Source organism: Typopeltis vanoorti, chromosome 10 (assembly GCF_054136105.1).
Source record: "Typopeltis vanoorti isolate ZY-2024b chromosome 10, IOZ_Tvanoo_1.0, whole genome shotgun sequence".
NCBI lineage: Eukaryota > Metazoa > Arthropoda > Arachnida > Uropygi > Thelyphonidae > Typopeltis > Typopeltis vanoorti.
Window position 1 is genome coordinate 48974050 of NC_143558.1, and position 18854 is coordinate 48992903.

General features: G+C 35.5%; 1 protein-coding gene across 1 annotated transcript in view; it reads left to right on the forward strand.

Annotated features, from left to right (window-relative positions):
• Window positions 1-18854, forward strand: part of LOC150102406 (uncharacterized) — a 357402-nt gene that overhangs the window by 236276 nt on the left and 102272 nt on the right. The window contains exon 14 of the mRNA XM_090399570.1: window positions 6932-7005. Coding sequence (XP_090255696.1) covers window positions 6932-7005 — 74 coding nt within the window. The remainder of the gene's footprint in view (window positions 1-6931; window positions 7006-18854) is intronic.

Sequence of the window (18854 nt, forward strand, 5' to 3'; positions counted from 1 at the left end):
GCTCATGAAGGTAATTTCTTATGGATGATGTCTGTATCTTGTTTTACACTTACAGATCTATTACTACAACTAAACTGTATATTGTATTCTCTTGAACTCTATCTCACACCAGATAGCCTAAAATGACTTGTCTCATTTGATCTTGCCTTCCTAATGAGTTTTTAGTCTCTTTTTTTTCTTTATCCTCCTAATACAATAACCATACATTCTGATGTCTACCAGTTTTAATACCTGTAATTTCTGGGCAAATCAATCGAACCATTGCCAAAAACTGCTTATTCTTGATGTTTCTAGCATCAATATATACATGAATTGCAACATCCCCCTATGTGTCCACATACCCTTGCATCTTTTAATGATGCACAGGCACCTGTGGAGAACACAAAAGGATATTCAGATTTGAGAGGCTGCATTAGATATTTACTGATCATTCTCATAAATCGTTCCTTTTGTGTTTTCTCCACAGGTGCCTGTGCATCATGTGAAAAGATGCAAGGGTATGTGGACACAAGAGGATGTCGCAATTCATGTATATTAATGCTAGAAACATCAGGAATAAGCAGTTTTTGGCAATGGTTCAATTGATTTGGCCAAAAATTACAGGTATTAAAACTGATAGCATCAGAAATATATGGATATTGTTTGACATATTGGACATTCTGCCTCTGATAGCATCAGAGGCAGAATGTATGGATATTGTTTGAGTCTCTGTAGCTCAGTTTGTTTCAACAATGCCCTTTGGTTGGAAAGACTTGGGTTCAAATCCTATCTAGGATGTGAAGAACCTTTATCAGGGCTTTTCAACTGAAGGTGAGTTAGTTGGTCTCATATTGAGGTAGAGGGTTCCCCCTCCCGGTAACTCGGGTTTTTCATCCCTCAGAACTGGCAAACCGGCCATTAGAACACACTCAATTAACATACATAATATACTGGTCTCATAGCCTGAGTTGCTTCAGCCGTAAATTTTAAAAAAACCAAACCATCTTTCTTTCTCTCTTCCCCTCCCTCCACCCAACTTGAAATTTATTCAAGTACCATCAGTCATAAGTCCTTGTGTCTATGAAATTCACAAAATTCACTCAAAATCGAATTCACAAAAACATCAACAAACTACACAGCATTTCTCCTACACAATCTAAGCATTGACTGATTACAATCATGGCATTTTTCATTTCTGCTTCTTCTAGTGCAACTTTTTATATCCTCTATCATTCTCTGCATGTCACATCATTTATATCTGTCAAAACTATCAGCCACTTCACTTTTCTCTTTGATTAACAGTGTCACTAATAAGCCAGCCTGGTTGGCCAAGTGGTTAGCATATCCGCTCTCCAGTCGAAAGGCTGCAGGTTCGAATACAGCATTAATGTTATCTTCAGAAAATTTAGGCTCACTACAAATCTTTAAGAAAATAACTATTTTAAGAAGATATTCACTTCCCTAGTTTCGTGTTTATATGATAGTTTCTGAGATACACTGTTTTTATAAATTGCATTGCCCAAGGTTTTATTTTATTATTTTTTTTTCAGGCTGCTAAAATTTTGGTTTTGCAATAGTAAATCTTTAGCTGCCAACATGAGAAATTGTTTCATTAACATCATCTGACTGACATATTGTTATACGAGCAACTGTGAGGGGAAGGAATTTCTGTATTATGAAAAACAAACATTGACTATTTATTGTACAAAAACTTCCACTTTAAAAATGTGATTTTTAAAATAATTTAGGATCAGCGGGACAAATGATGATTGGGATCAGCAGAATAAATCAGGTAGTTAGACGGATGAGTAGCATCATTATTATTTTCTTGGACATCAACTCATTGTGAGAGGACCACTATATCCATTATCCATGCAGTACCTATCACTTGTCTTTGGACATATAACAGTATACTGGTGACTGACTCTAGCAATCCATTTCATCCATTCATCATATTTTCTGCAGAAAGAAAAAAAATTTAATACTTCTGCCCTTGCTAACTGCACTCACTCAATATTCAGTGTGTGTGTCTTCTTCTTATCATGTATTCAAATATTTCTTCTGTGTCAGTCCTATAAAGCCCCTTTAGTAACTCATATGTTTCTGTTATTTCCCCTCTTTTCCACCTTTCGACTGAACTTTGTAACTCACAAATCTTCATTGTCTCCTTTTAGTGCAGGTTTATTGAATACTTCTCACCTTAGTCACTTGTCCCTGGATTATCTCCACCACTTCATCATCACCAAGAATTCAAGGCAACTCATAGCCATATCCAGACTACTAAGCACAACCAGGTCTGTGCTTAGTAGTCTGGATATGGCTTTATTGAATGCTTATAAAAAGGGATAATAACTTGTTATCTCTGCGTGCTATTTTTTTTTTTTTTTTTTGTAACATCCAGGTAATCCAGTGAGCAGTTTTACAACATTCCCTTTAAACCATCTCTCTGTCCACAAAATTCTCCCCAAATCCCTATCCTATCCAATTTCCTGCAGTCCAGGATAGTAGTTTATAGCTTGTAATTTTTATGTCCCAAGTTACATAAACTTGTGTTTTGGCACGTTAAACTAGTGGCCGTTATCTTTTGCCAATACTGCCAGTCTAAATTATCCTGGATTTCTACATTACCTTTGTGATGTAGAAATTAGCTGCGCTCTTCTATCTCGACTGTGTATTACAGACTTTAGACTGTGTATTACAAACATCCAGTTGTCTGCTAATGACGAAAAACATCCAGTTTTTCATCATTAGCAGACAACTGGATGTTTCTCCTTAAATTCATGTCATATCATTCATATACAAATTAAATAGTAGCAGTCTGAGCAGAGCCCTGCAGCCCACTACTAGATACCAAACCTCTTTTGTGTTCAACTCTTCTCCACTACTCTTTGGTCTGTCCATCAGCTACCTTCTTAGTTGCATCACCAGCTTCATATCCATCCCTATTTGCTTCATCTGACAGAATACTACATAGAATTCTGTTGTGCATTTCTATGTGTTATCCTCTTGGATGATTTTGCAACGTCTAGTGGTATCATTGTGCAACCATTTCCTTTACCAGCTGAGCTGTCATTCGATATAAAAGTGAATAAATTACTATGGTAAGATGGGACTTACCTTAATAGTTTGGCCTGCTTGGCTAATTTTCTCTCATAATCTGATTTTCCCTTCCTTTCTGTCTGTGTACTATCCACTTGCCAATCACTGTTCTACTTATATACACCTTCCCCAGTGCTTCCTTTTTTTACAGCTCCTGCTTAATGATGCTACTCACTCATCTAACTTCTATCTGATTTAACTTCCTGACCCCCGGTATACACTCTATTAGTGCTTCTGTCAAACATTTCTTGATCATCATCCATGCCCTTAAGTAGAAGCTTCAAAAAAAAAAAAAAAAAGTAAATGGATATATAAAAAAGGCAATCAGAGCTTAGAAGCAGTAGAAAGTCCAGGCAAGAATGGTGACTAGCATAATAAGGAAGACAAAATCAGATTATGAGAGGAAATTAATTGAGTAGGACAAATGAAATCCAGAAAGTTCTTTTGCTACATAGTGAATAAAAGGAAGAGTAACTGTGGAACTTTAATAAGTGCTGATTCTACCATCATAGGGAGGCATCATCACCAAGTAGAATCATAAAGAGAGCAGATGAAATAGTTGAGCTACTGAGTGATCATTTTTCAAGGATGTGCATCCTGGTGGCGATATTATAGTGCTAGATATGACATTGACAGATATGAGAACAGAGATAAATGTATTAGAGATGCTTAGGATGTTTCAGAATCTTAATGTGAATAAGGCCATATGATTAGATGGGATGTTAGACTCTGTATTACAAGAATTTGTGAGGGAACTGGAAGTACCTCTGTACAGGATATTCTGGTACAGTTGCATGGGACTGGAAAAAGGGCAAGATAGTTCTTTTGCATAAAGGAGGCTTTCAGATAGAAGTAGCATATTATAGATGGATCAGTATCTTAGGAGTGATGATAAAGGTATTTTAAAATTTGATTAAGAGCATAATTCATAAATGGTTAACTATGAATGTGATACAGTATTGGAGGGTGGGCAGCAGGTGTGTGTGTGTGTGTAGGATATGTTTTGCATTAGTTATTTGTTCACTTTTTATAATAAAGTGACAATTGAGTTGTGTAAAGTTTGCTTGAATGTGTTTGGTATCAGGAGTCTTGAAATTTTATTAATTGGTATGAGACATAACACAGAGAATCAGTAAAACTAAATTATAATGGGAGTAATGGTGAGAAACTGTGTAAGAGCAACAATGTTTTGTAACTATGTTAATGATAGGAATGGGTATTATCATGGAAATTATTTTGAGTGGAAAACGATATTTTGTTTATCATGTTCGGTTCTATGAAACATGAGCAAAGATGTCTGTATAAGTAAGGCACTGGATAAGAGCAGAGATACACAAGTTGTCCGACTGTATCATATATCATACAGACAAGAGTATACAAGAAGCATACAGGTAACTTTGTCTGTACACAAATGCTAGGAGTATCAGAAACAGAGGGGGTAGAATTTGTTGCATTGGTTGAGACCTCAGCTTGTAAGCATTAATGAGAACTGGCTATCAGAAGCAGATATACTAAGAGTGTTAAGGGTACAATATTTTTAGAAAGGATAGACAGGATAGGAGAGGAGGAGTGGCTATATTTATTAGTGGGCTGCTAATATTAGAGACCTGTGACTGAAATACTAATAAGTTTTTCATGTATCCGTAAGTTTGAAGCCGTCTGGTGTGAGGTGGGGTATAACTATAAGTGACTTGAGTGTGGATATGAGAAAGGAATCACTAGTTAAACTATTCTAAATGGAATTTAGAATTTTTAGATGTTTTTCAGTGCACCACCCCATATGTCAGATAAGATAAGCTAGATAGGGTAGAGGCAAAAGGAGGTTATGGAAGTAGTGTGCTTATGTCAGGAGAGACTAGATTTAAAAGTCATACTCAGATGTGATATCTATATCTGATCTTGTGTGAAAATCTGAGTATTATCAATGGTAGGGGAAAGTGAAGACCTGAAGATATTTTTTTGCTACACCTTTTCATGGCTTATGTCCATAGATGGATGATTGTTAGCAATGGAATCTACTGTGGATTGAGAGTGGTGGAATCCATAATAGTGATAAAGGATGGGCTTCTAGGTGGTGAAGGAGTTGATTACTGATGACTTTCTATTATTTTCAAAAGTTTTAATTACAATTGAGAGGGATATAGGATACCATTAATGTCAGAATATATATTTGGTATCCAAGGTTATTAGGATTCTTCTGTTGTCTGACAGAAGACTAATTCTTAAGCAATTGTTTAAGTGTGTGTACATGGGGGGGGGACACTTTTCCCTGATCATCCATTGATGAACAAGACAAGGTGCTCCACTTGACCAAGTAGATTGAAGGAAAAGAATAATGTTAGCAGGTCAGTGTCTTTGGTGATTTTACAAGAGTGATGAACTCATAGATAGGCAGAAGCTGTGATCTAAACAAAAATCAAGTTTTCTTCACTTTTCAGATAATTTAGATTTGCTAGTCATGGTATTTTTGCATTCTGCCTTGTTAGCTGAGTGATGCTATAATTTTGGTTTTAAGACATATAATATTGAATTCTTTCCTTGGATTACCTTGTTAGAAAACTAAGATTTCTGTAGTTACTTGGGCTTCTGCATGGAATGAAGGATGATAGCATTCTTTATAGTAAGCTATTTTAGTTTTGTTAGAAACAAGTATTTTGACTAGAAGAGTAAAAAGATCAATCATCCCAAGGAAAGGAAGAATGGAAATCACAGGTCATCCATTTAGCACTATTATAGTGCCAGAGTACAGGACATTGAAGACTGAAACAACTGCATACTGCAGGAAAGTCTTCGGTTTTCAATCTTCACTGCAGTGGCAGTGCAGACTGAAAGTTGTTGAAGGGCATTAGGAAGAAAAGAGACCTGAATGAGGTTAAGGTCTGAGTTACCAAAAAAAGAGAGCCACACATGCAGTATATATATATATATATATATATATATATATATATCAGAAGAAATTATTAAGGTTCAAGGATTGTGGGAGTGGAGACAATTATCAACTATTCTGATTTGCTGGTGGACATATTGTGAAAGATAGTTGCTAATGGTAAATATCTCTATCTCTTCCAGTGGTGGAGAAGGGGAGTTAGTCTAAGTTGTGAAACCCCAAAGAAGATGAGTAGTCTGTTAGTGTATTTGAAATGTAGATGATTAAGCTTCACAGTCAGAGTAGTTATCAGAATTAGGAAAGTGATAGAGACAGAAGGTAAATACAGCTGAGTGGGACAAGGAAATTTTGAGCCAGAAACTGATCATGAAGAAGAGATTAGAGATTTTTCCTTCTATCAAAAATTTATTTATCAAAAACACATTTCATCATTGTGGTTGAAGGAATCATGCAGAGCTTAACTTGGAAAGTTGAAGTGGACATATTATAGCAGTATAAAGATGCTAGTTGAGGTTCTTTTAAAAAATAACAGATGTTTACCTGACTATAATTGGGTGGTGCACATGTTTTATATTAGTATTAAAACCACAAATGTTGAAATGGATTTTCTTGCTTTTCTTTAAGATTTTTGGTTAGATTTTTGTTTTATGTTTTTGAATTTAGTGTTGTTGTTTATTATTATTTTTTTTATTGGATCGAAGGAGTTGTTTTTTGATTTGCTATTATGAGAATTTTTTGTGTTCACTTACATAGTTGATTTGAATTGAGAAGGGGTTAGAGTAGGAACATGCAATGAGAGCAAAACTCCCACAGGCATCTCTCCTATATATATACACCCACACACACTGAGAAATAAATTGCTATTAGTATAAGATAAGAGTTTCAATAAATAAATTTAGGATTTACTTTGTCTTAAAGTTAAATTTTATAAAATGCTAAATTTCAGAACTTCTAAATTGTACTTAGGTAACAGAAGTCGGGGACAAGCTGATGGATTTGGATTAGAAATACTGTCCAAATTGAAAGATGTTAAGAGTAAGGTATGAGATAATGTGTTTGTACTTATGGAAAACACTTATTTTATATAGTCATTAAATAATTTTTTTCTCTTTTATTTAGAAACTGTTCTTTGCAAACTTTGGATGTATATGTGTGATAAGAATATTTTAATCATACTAAACAACATTATAGTTGCTTATATAGCAAGATAGTATATTATCATTTAGCAAATCTGTAACTGACGTTTTTCCTTTTATTCATATTTGGTAATTCATGAGACGAAATTGGGGGGAAAAGTGTTGAAAACAGTGTAGTTATAATATTTATTTTAAATTGTTTTAACAATCTGTTTATTTTTCTCAAAAATAAATAAATAAAAATTTGAAACAAGTTATGCAAAGTGGTAATTTTATAATTGTCACTTTGCATAACAGTATTTTTGTTCAAATGTTTGTTCAATGCAGCACGTGCAAAATGTATGCACTATGTAGAACAAGAAATTTATGAAGAGTGACTGGAGAATGTGTTTGTCGTAGGTGTTTTGTGAGTTGTTTGTGCACCAAGTGTGAAGAGAGTAAGAAGAATGATATCAGTGAGTTAAAAGACAAAATGCATGATAATGCAACTGCTGAAGATTATATGGCCATTCATACAAGCAGTATGAATGGCTATATGAATGATCTGTTGGAAAATAAAGAGAATGACCAGGTGGTAATAGAAAAGATAGTGCACTTATATGAAGTTTTCCACAGAAGAGATTGAGTGGTTGGAGAAACACCTGGTGAATGGTATGGCACAGAAGCAAAAGAAGGGGAGAGAAAGCAGAGTGTGAAAGAGCAAAAGCATGAGAATAAGGGTTAGATTTTGAGTGATGATTTATTGATACGATAGTGCTTGAGGAAAGTGTGACAATAGTGTTTTCCTGGTGCTAAGATTAAGGTTGATAATGATGCTGTAAGATTGCAGAGTGAACATGAAAGATGTTTATTTTGGATGGTACAACTGATTTAGCAGGTGATAGATGTGGTATGCTAAAAGACATGAAAGAGTTGCTTGTTCATGTGAAAAGGATTGAAATAGTAAAATTTGAGTCTTTTGCAATGGTACGATAGAGACAAGCTGAGATGAACAGCTACGATTGTGAATGAGTTAGTGCACAGATTGTGCATAATGAGTGGTGTGGATTTTGTGTGGAATGAGTTTCAGGGAACGAAGGATTTCTGTAAGTTGAATGACTTGCATTTGAATGGATTTGGGGTCTGGAGTCTGGACATGCTGGCATCACATGAGTTGTGACATCACCATGTCCTGACATAACGTGACTCTGAAAATGGAATCTTCAGAGACATGCATGCACACTGCATGAAGTCTGGGGCTATAAAAGCTCTTGTGTCAGGAAGGAGAGCATCTTGGGGATTTTAGCCTTTTCTTCTCTGGTTCCACCAACACCACCATGTAGGAGCCTGCTATCAGTCGCCAAAGCATCTCATGTGAAGAAGGCAGCACAGTTCGTAACTGGGAGGCCGATGGAGAAAGCATTCACTGAATGGCCGAGGTCGTTCAAAGACACATGATATGAATTTGTTTGGAAGTGTGTACATATCCTTCTAAGTACTTACAAGTTGAATTCCATATACTTCATTCCTTCAGTACAGTCCTTAGAATTCAACTTGTTGTAAGTACTTAGAAGGATATGTACATACTTCCAAACTAATTCATATTATGTGTCTTTGTGCCATATTGGATTGTGCTAATGTAAATATTCATGATGTATTTGAATAAGGATCTATTGTAAGAATAAGTGAACTGTTGTATGTAGTGAACTTAAGTTATTGTTAAACAAATTTATGCTTGGCAAGTAAAAATGTTAAATGAATAAGAATGACTAGTAAATAGTGCTAAGTTATATATAGGTTATAAAATCGAAATGTTAGAATTGTAGGAGAACTAAGCATAAGATAGAATCATGTGAAGTTATATCTTGTAATTTCTTTGTATCCTTGCTCATATTATGTTGAAAATTGTAAATAGATTTCTTTGCTTAATAAAATTAGTTTCTGAGCAACACATTGAGGCTGATTTGTCAATGCACTAATCTCAAAACGGTGAATGTATGAGGAGCAAGGTATTTATATGTTAAGTAATAAGATTAAGTCACAACTTATAATGGTCAGAGTTATATGGAATAATACCTACTTTGTCTTCATTTAAGATTCTTACAATTTCACACTCAAAGAATAATTTAACTGCTGCACTCGTTTATTTGATAAACGACTGCAGCAGTTAAATTATTTATAAGGGTTAGATTTTGGCAATTAGGATAACCAGTAATTTTATAAACTTTGTTATTTTAACTCCTAATCCCAAGTATGCAAACAATTAAGTTTGCGCCTGAAACAAAGTTCAAGTCTAAAGATGTTACAACACCAGGGCAACTCATTGTAAAGGTGGGTAAATCTCTGATCACCATTCTTAGTATTTTCCCATAATGTAAAGCACATCTCACTAGAAGATGTATACTGCAATGCATTATGGGTGGGGTCACTACCCAGACCGGTTTCAACCTTTTTTGAGGTCTCCTCAGTGAGTAGCTAGACCCTAAAACCTTGGTATATTTAGGGTCTAGCTACTCACTGAGGAGACCTCAAAAAAGGTTGAAACCGGTCTTGGTAGTGACCCCACCCATAATGCATTGCAGTATACATCTTCAAGTGAGATGTGCTTTACCCACCTTTACAATGCGTTGTCCCGGTGTTGTAACATCTTTAGACTTGAACTTCGTTTCAGGCGCAAACTTAATTGTTTGCATACTTGGGATTAGGAGTTAAAATAACCAAGTTAAAAAATTTATTACATATATATATAATGTGTGTACATGAAATTACAAAGCAGGTGATTATGACAAGTTGAAGAATCAGCTGTCAGCAGTATCATGGCATAAGAATTTGGAAGGAAGGGATGATGTTGCATGAGAGGTTGTCAAGAAGTGTTTGAATAAAGTGGTGGTTGAAGAACATCCTAATAAGTAGGAAGAGAGAGGTTATCGTTCCCCTATATAAGTATCAGAATGTATACCCAGAGTAAGAAGGATAAATCAAGTAGGAGCTATAAGTAGATGGAGGAATAGCATCATTTAGTAAGAGTTACAGTCAAAGAAAAAATTGTGAAGGGAATATAAAGAAAAAGTGGTCAGCATGCCCATGAGTAGTACAAGACACAGACAAGATGGATGACCTTGTGTGGTAAGCAAGGCCAAAAGAAATTCTAAAAGAGTTCTTTTGTTATTATTATTATTACGTAACACCTCCAGGGAGTCCAAACACTCATCGAGGGAGGGCACCTACTCTACAACTCTGTCTCTCCGCCAAATGCAACTACCTCCATCTATACCAATGCCATTTACCGCCGACCACCACCACTAATATTTTCACAGACAGATCACAAACATCCATGCCCACGGCGGGATTCGAACCCACAGCCTTTTGGCCGGAGAGTGGATATGCTAACCACTCGGCTAACCAGGCCGGCTAAGACCTGGTTGGCCGAGTGTGATATGTGGCAAGTAAAAGGAGGAATGACTAGGGAAGGATAACTTTAAAATGATGTTTGTGAATAGAAGCTAACCAAATAGTTGAATTACTGAGTGAGAGTTTTGCAGGAATGTACCATCTGGATGGTGATGTTGCAATGCCAGATGTTACATTGACTGATGGGAGGATAGAGGTTGAAGAAATGAAGATGATTAAAATATTGCTGAACTTCAATGCAAACATAGCCATTGGATTAGTTGACATATTGGCCCTTGTATTACAAGAATGTGCAAGGGAATTATCTCCTCTTACCAAGCTGTTTAATTTAAACCTCAGTACTGGGAAGGTGCCAATAGATTGGAAAAAGTACAAAATAGTCCCGCTGCATAAAGGTGACTCCAAAACACAAATAATGTAGGCCAATTGACATCTCAGGAGTGCTGATTAGGCATTGGAGAATTGGTGAAAGACAGGATTCAGGATTGGATGGACATTAATGTGATTCTTTATAAGCAGAAAATATGATTTTGTGAAGGGTATCTCTTTCATTAGTGATTTGCTTAATTTTTTATAATCAAGTTACAACTTGATTATATGGGCTGGATAAGGTAAATGGCTACTCAGTGATATTGCTAGACTTTGCAAAGGCAATTGACAAGATTCCATATAGAATTCTGCAAAAACTTGAGCAAATAGGGATGGATGTGAATCTAGTAATTTGGATTAGAGAGATATCAGAATGGTTTATGGAGGAGTTGTCCAAGAGAAGGCAAGTGATCAGTGGTGTGCCACAGTGCTCAGTATTTGGTCCTCAGTTGTTTAGGTTGGATATCAGTGATATAGGAAATGATATTCAGTTGTTTGCTGATGATGATAAACTCACAACAGCAGTGTAAATCAAGATGATGCAGGAAATTCTGCAACGAGACTTAGATAAACTAGCAGTATGGGTAAAGGTAAATAGCTGCCAGTTTAATATGACCAAGTATAAGGTGATGCATTCTGGGAAGAGATCACAAACTGTGTACTATATTGATGGAACTGGACAGCAGGAAATACTTGAGACCATGGACTTGAGGATGACTGTGGACAGGGAGCTGAAGTTTAGAGAGCATATTGCTATTATTATTATTATTGTATAGGCACCTCCATAGAGCCCAAAGACTCGTTGCAGAAGACCCAAACTATTCACACAATTCATCATACCTCTCCTTGAATCCATTAAAAAATAAAGCACTCTCAACTCTCCAAGCAAAAAATCTAGTCCTCACACTCCTACTAACCACACCTTTTATTCAACTTCCAGGGATGACCCCCTTGTTCTGACTCCTCCAGCTAAGTGCTGAAACATTACTCCTTCATCAATCCTATAAAACCCTTTAAGCAATTTAAAGGGTTCCCAAGAAACCCAGGAAACCAGACTTGAGCACAGTAATCAAGATGTGGATGTATCAAGGAGTTATAAAGAGGAATAACAACTAACTTATCTACTTGTTAATGCGTTTTTCAATAGCCAAGTAATCATATGGACAACCTTAGCAATATGTCCTCGAGCTCTCTGTCCACCATCACCTCTAAATCTCTAGCTTCATCTATGTTATGGAGTACAGTGCCATCAATATGGTGCACAGCTTGTAATCTATTTATCCCAAAATGCATAACTTTACATTTCTCGACATTAAACTGACACCCATTAACTTTTGCTCATACTGACAGCCTATTTAAATTGTCCTGCAAGCTCTCCATCGCCTTGATTAACTATTACTCTACCTAATTTTGCATCATCAGCAAACAACTGAATATTCCTTTCAGATTATTTCCTATATCATGTATGTACAAAATAAACAGAAGTGGTCCCAGCACTGAACCTTGTGGCACATCACTAGTCACCTGCTTTCACCTCAATTCTTCCCCTCCATATTTTCGGCAGTGCCAATGTTTGATATCTGTCCGGCAGCCACACTCTTATCCGCTTAACCAGTGTCATATCCATCCCCATTTGTTCTAATTTGCATAACAGTGTTCCATGTGGTATTCTGTCAACCGCCTTTGCAAAATTCAGCAGAATCATTGTGTAGCCATTTCCTTGATCCAATTCTGCTCTTACTCTACTATAAAAGGAGTAAATTACTAAGGCATGACTGACCTTTCACAAAGCCATGTTGCCTCTCGTACAGTATCATATTTTTATCCACCCATTCTCGAATTCTCTTTTTGACCAATTTTTCCAGTACTTTTACCACCATGCCTGAGATACTGATTGGTCTATAATTTGCTACTGCAGTCTTAGAACCTCCTTTATGCAAGGGAATAATTTTGCCCTCTTTCCACTCCCGTAGAACTCTACCAGAGCTAAGACTTAATAAATTAAAGAGCCTAGTTAGAGGCATTGCCAGTTTCCTTGCACATTCTAGCAAAACCCGAGCTGATATCCTATCTAATCCCACAGCTGTATTTATATTGAGATTCTGCAATATCCTAAGAACCTCAAATTCATCCACTTCTGTTCTGCATTATATGCTATCACATATGTTAAAGCAATAACCTCACTAGGATGATATACCCTTGCAAAGTGGTCACTCAGTAACTCAACTTCTTGTAGATAGGCTTATACATTGGTAACACATGACTATTAAATTATTTAAGGAATTTACAATGTATACTGGAACATTAATTAAAAGAAACTTTAATAAATACCTTCTATATTTCGGCAATGTCACATTGCCATCTTCATGGGAACTTACAAGTATGACATGTGCATGCAGGCACTACAAAAAGCAAATGAAGCAGAAGAGAGAGAGAAAACTACTGTTATTCCTAGAGTCCTAAAGATGCCCCTTAGTGGGCTATATTGGGTTGTCTTGGCTGTTGGGCTGAAGTTCTCAAGATGCAAGCTTCCCAAATTTGGGGCAGTCTCATGCAACCAAATTTGTTGAGGTTTGGAAAGTTTTTTAGAGCTGAAGCTGATTCCATGAACAATCTTTCATATTTAAATTTGCTGCAGTGTATTAACATGGCTTTCTTCCAACATAATCTGTGGCAGGTATCCAGAGTATGGTCTGCAAGCCAACAGTGGCTGTACTGGTGAAACCTGATGTAGTCTTTGTGTTCCAAAATCCTGACATTTGCTGTCCTGTCTGTTTGGCCAAATAGGACAGTTTACAGCTGAAAGGGACCTGGTATACCCCAGGTAGGTCTAGGGGAAGTGGTTGGTCTTTGGTGGAGCGGATAAAGGATGCCAATTTTTTTATATGATTTGTAACAAGAAGTCAGGTCATATTTTTTTAAGATTTTGGTTAACTTTTCAGAGGTGCCCCGGATATAGGGAATGGTGATGGATTTAGTGTAATCTTTATGGAGGGGGGGGGGGTGTTGTGGTTAACTGGTTTTAAATTTTTTTTTCTTTTTTGGAGGTTGTAGCCATTGGCTAAGAAAGTGTTAAGGATGTGGTTAGGGCATTGTCATCTGAACAGATTAATTTTGCCCTGTTATATAGTGTTTTTATAACTCCATATTGTTGTGAGGAGGGGAGAAATTGCTGGTGAATGTATTATCTTCCTGTATGGGTGGGTTTTCTGTAAACAGAGAAAACCAAAGATCCATCAGGCTGGCGAGTGCTTAGAGTGTCTAGGAAAGGGAAACTGTTGTTTTCCTCTTTTTCCAAGGTGAACTGGATTTTGGGGTGTTGGTTGTTTAAGTGTGTTAAGGAGTGGAGTGTATCTGAGTCATGTGGCCAAACAGCAAACACATCATCAATGTAGCAAAGCCAAACTGTGGGTTTTTGTGGGGCTGAGTTGAAGGCTTTCTCTTCAAAAGACTCCAAAAAGAAGTTGGCCAGAGGTGGGGAGAGTGGTGAACCGATGGTTGTTCCCTCTATCTGTTTGTAGAATTTTCCTTGCCAAACAAAATAGCCTGAGTTCATTGTGAAATGAAATAGGGCTGAGATATCAGGAGGAAATTTGGCTTGGATGAGCTCCAAAATACAGGGGGTATTTATTAAAGTTTCTTTTAATTAATATTCCAGTATACATTGTAAATTCCTTAAATAATTTAATAGTCAGTAACTTGACTATTTTATCTGCTTCTGTTACCTTGTTACCATCATCACTCATTAAGGTTAATCTTTCATAAGCATTCTTCCTCTTACTTGTCACATAACAAAAGAACTCTCCTGGGATTTCCTTTGATTTGCTCGGCTAAATTCTTCTCATAATCTGATTTTGTCTTTCTTGTCTGAGCCTTGTATTATTTATGAGCTTGCTGGTCACCTTTCTTTTTATATACCCTCCAAAGCATTTTCTTTTTCTGCAGCTTATGCTTAATGATATTACTCATCCATCTAACTCCTATCTGATTAATCCTCTTCACCTTAGTTTACAATTTAATAATGCTTCCTCTAGATGAACCTTAACTATCGCCCATGCACTACTATGGCACAGATTTAAGCTTCTTCCTAATCCTCTCATAATCACCTGCTTTGTAGTTCCACATATACCCCTTCTTGGCAGAACATTTCTCATGTTGTACAATCTCCCAATTCAATACCACATAGTCATTTTCACTATTCAGAGGCAATGTGTTCACCTTGGTTATAGATAGCACCTCTGATTCGGTGACCAATACTCTCACACTAGTCCCCTACATGGTGGTGGACCATCGCACAGGTGCAAGAAGTGTGCGCTTATGGTCTTTGATTGTTAGGGGCCTCTAAAGCGATACATTCTGCAAACCTCTGGCACAGATACCATCTTCATCTAGACAAGTTGCCATTCGTCGAACGACAAATGGAGTAGTAAAAGTTTTTACTACTTAATAACTGACCAATAAAATTTCCTTTTTGACTGTGAGAAAATATCTTAAGTAATAAATAATATTTAAAATTCTTTGTGTGTTTACATACCTACTATCCAGTCAAATAAGCGCAGTTGATGTTCTCTTGCAAACTGTGCGAATGAATAAAAAAGTTCCTGTGAAATGCAAAAAGGTTAAAAGAAAAGGAAAAATTTGCACTGCAGCAAAGAAATTCACTGACTAAATTTTAACTGAGCGAACTGAAAAGAAAATCGAAATACATACAAAAAGATCGACAACTGACGCTATACATATTACCGATGAAGAACAAAATAACTGAAGAGGAACTGGAAAGGAAGAGAAGATCAGAAAACAATCTGAAGGATTAAAACCTTGTGCTATAGATCTTCCTAATGAAGAACAAAACAGTGAAGAGCAATCGAAACAACATTACAAATTTTGCAAAGTTTCAGCAGACTGTAGTAAAAATGAAAACCATTGTGATTTTCCCAATGATATTGCATTATGGCCAATGAATTTATCTGATAAAATGATAGAATACTATTTAATCAATAAACCATGTAACACTGGAGATATTACAACTCTTAAACTACAATATACATATAGGAACCGATCTTACTATAGAAATATTTCCAAACCTAATTTTTATTGTGTGAAAGCAAATGACACCAAAGAATTTCATCAATGGTTATTATTTTCAGGAACAAGTAAATGTGTCTATTGTTATGTGTGCAGACTGTTTTCCGATTACAAACAAAATTTTCAACAGGAATCAATGACTGGAGAAATTTAGCCCAAAGCTTGAAAGAACACGAATCTTCCCCATGTCATTTCAAATCAATGTTAACTCTCCAGAAACGATTATCGATTACTGAGCACATCGATGTGCACTTGGAAAAGCAAATAGATTCAGAGCAAAAGTATCGGCAAGCCATTTTAAAACGAGTGAGTGCCACTGTGAAATTATTGGCCAGTTTGGGATTAGCATTTCATGGCCAAAGAGAAGATGTAGATCCCAATCGAAGGTGAAATTTCACAAGTTGTATCGAGTATCTTGCGGAATTCGATAGTTTTTCGAAAAGTCATTTGCAAAGATTCTGTAATCCAGGTAGAGGCAAAGTGAATTATTTATCGCACATTATATGTGATGAATTTATAAATTTAATAGGCAGCGAAGTGCAGAAATATTTAATTTCTGAAGTTCAAGGGACAATTTATTACTTCATTATTGTAGACTCTACTCCCAATATAACTCATGTGCACCAATTAACTTTTATTCTGAGATTTGTTGATAAAAATGGAAATATAAAAGAAAGGTTTTTTGGATTCCTTAAAATTGAAAATCACGATTCTAAATACTTAGAACAGATCAGATCGTATATTAAAATTTTTAGGAGAGTTATCTATAGATATAAAAAATTGTAGGGGTCAAACGTACGATAATGCAGCAAATATGGCTGGAAAATACAGCGGATTACAAGCTAGAATAAAATATCATATTGATACAGCAACCTATCTACCATGCGCTAGCCATAACCTAAATTTAATAGGAAATTGTGCTGTGAAATCCTGTTCTGGCATATTGCATTATTTTGACTTTATTCAAAATTTATATGTATATTTCTCGTCATCTACTCGGTGATGGAATATACTCATAAACAGTATGACACGTATTCAATCTCTCGACATATGAAAAGAATAACTGACACTAGATGGGCATCAAGAGCAGATGCAGTTTCATCATTAAAATCTAATTATCAAAATGTCGGACCTGCTAATTCAAATTAATATGTCCGACAATGAAAAACCAATGAGTAAATTAGAGGCAAAGAAACTATCAGTATATTTTATTGAATACGAAACCGCTTTACTAATAGTTTTATGGGATAAGTTGTTACAACAAAAAAATAGTAGCAGCAAATCATTACAAGACATGCAGTACAATTTATTGTTAGGGAGGACAAATCTCTTGAAATCACTTTCTGAATTTATCATAGATGTCAGGAATAAATTCGATGAAATTGAGAACAATGCCAGTTTTTAACATAAAACTGAAACTACAAGGTGGGCAGGTTTAAAAGAAGAAAATTGCAATTTGAAGAAACTACTCATAATAAGAGACATTTTACTGAAAAACAAAATTTCGTAATAAATGTGCATAATGTTATTTGTGACGTACTCATTTCTGAAATATCTAGGATAACTGCCAGTTACACTGGTGTACTAAAGGATTTTTAATTATTTTTCTATTTTAAAATGACTGATGTTAAATTTAATGAGCGGACAGAATAACTGCAAAATATAAAGTTATGGACATTAAATATTTTAAAGATGAAATACTTCATTTTATTGCATTCATAAAAGGAGAAAAAATCACCGATCCCGTTGACATGTACAAGTTATTAATTGGAGGTTTGCAGTCAACATTTCCAAATGTAGTAACAATCCTAAAAAATTTTTTTGACAATACCTATTTGTAACGCTAGTGGTGAGCATTCATTTTCGGTTTTGAAATATGTTAAAAATTATTTACGAAATTCGTTAACTCAGTTGCATTTAACTAATTTGTCAATGATTTTCATAGAAAACGATGTAGTTCAGTTACTAGATTATGAATATATTATTGATAAATTCGCTAAACATAAAGCGAGAAAAGTTCCAATTTAGTTTTTTATATTTACAATTCTAATGTATGTACATACTTGTTCTAATGTTTCAACTGCATTTAATAATTTTAATGTAAATTTTAATAATTATTAAAGATAAATTTTAATAATTTTTTATGTAAATTTTACATAAATTTTCTGCAATAAATAATATATGCAATGTAATTTTTCCTATTTTTTTATTAATAAATAATTAATATCATATTTTGCATTTTATTTTAAATGCTACAATAAACAGTAATGAGTTATGATGATCATATCTGTGACTGCAAAAGACTAAAAATAGAGATTTATTTTGAAGGAAACAATTGATTGATCATTATTTTATTATTAAGTAATAAATTGATTTGATAGCATTACTTAGTATTTAGAACAAGGGGGCCTCAAAACTAGGTTGCGCTTGGGGCCCTCCAAGTGCTTGATCCACCACTGCCCCTATATCACATGCTATCTCAAGTAATTATCTCTTAATAGGTGTATAAATTCCATTTCCTTCCTGCCATGTGCTCTTTCTTTCTTGAATCTATATCTCCATAGTTGAAGCACCCCATAACAATCACTCAGCCTGTACTAATTTGCCGATGCATGTCTTCCAGATTATCTCGCTAGCCTATAGCAACAACCAATTGTATATTTTGTCTTACTGGCCTCAATCTCACCAGACTAATTCAAATGAACAGCCATCCCCCTCCCCTCCTATCTCCTATTCTTTTTGGTTACAATTAATATTCTATCATCAGCAATAGCCTTCTCCCCATCTTATCTTCTCTGAAAATACTAAACCCTTCATGTTCTATTCCTGTAACTACATCATCTGCTCTTAGCCAAGTCTCACTAAAGCCTATGTTAACCAAAACAGTACATCAAATTATGTGGTGGTTG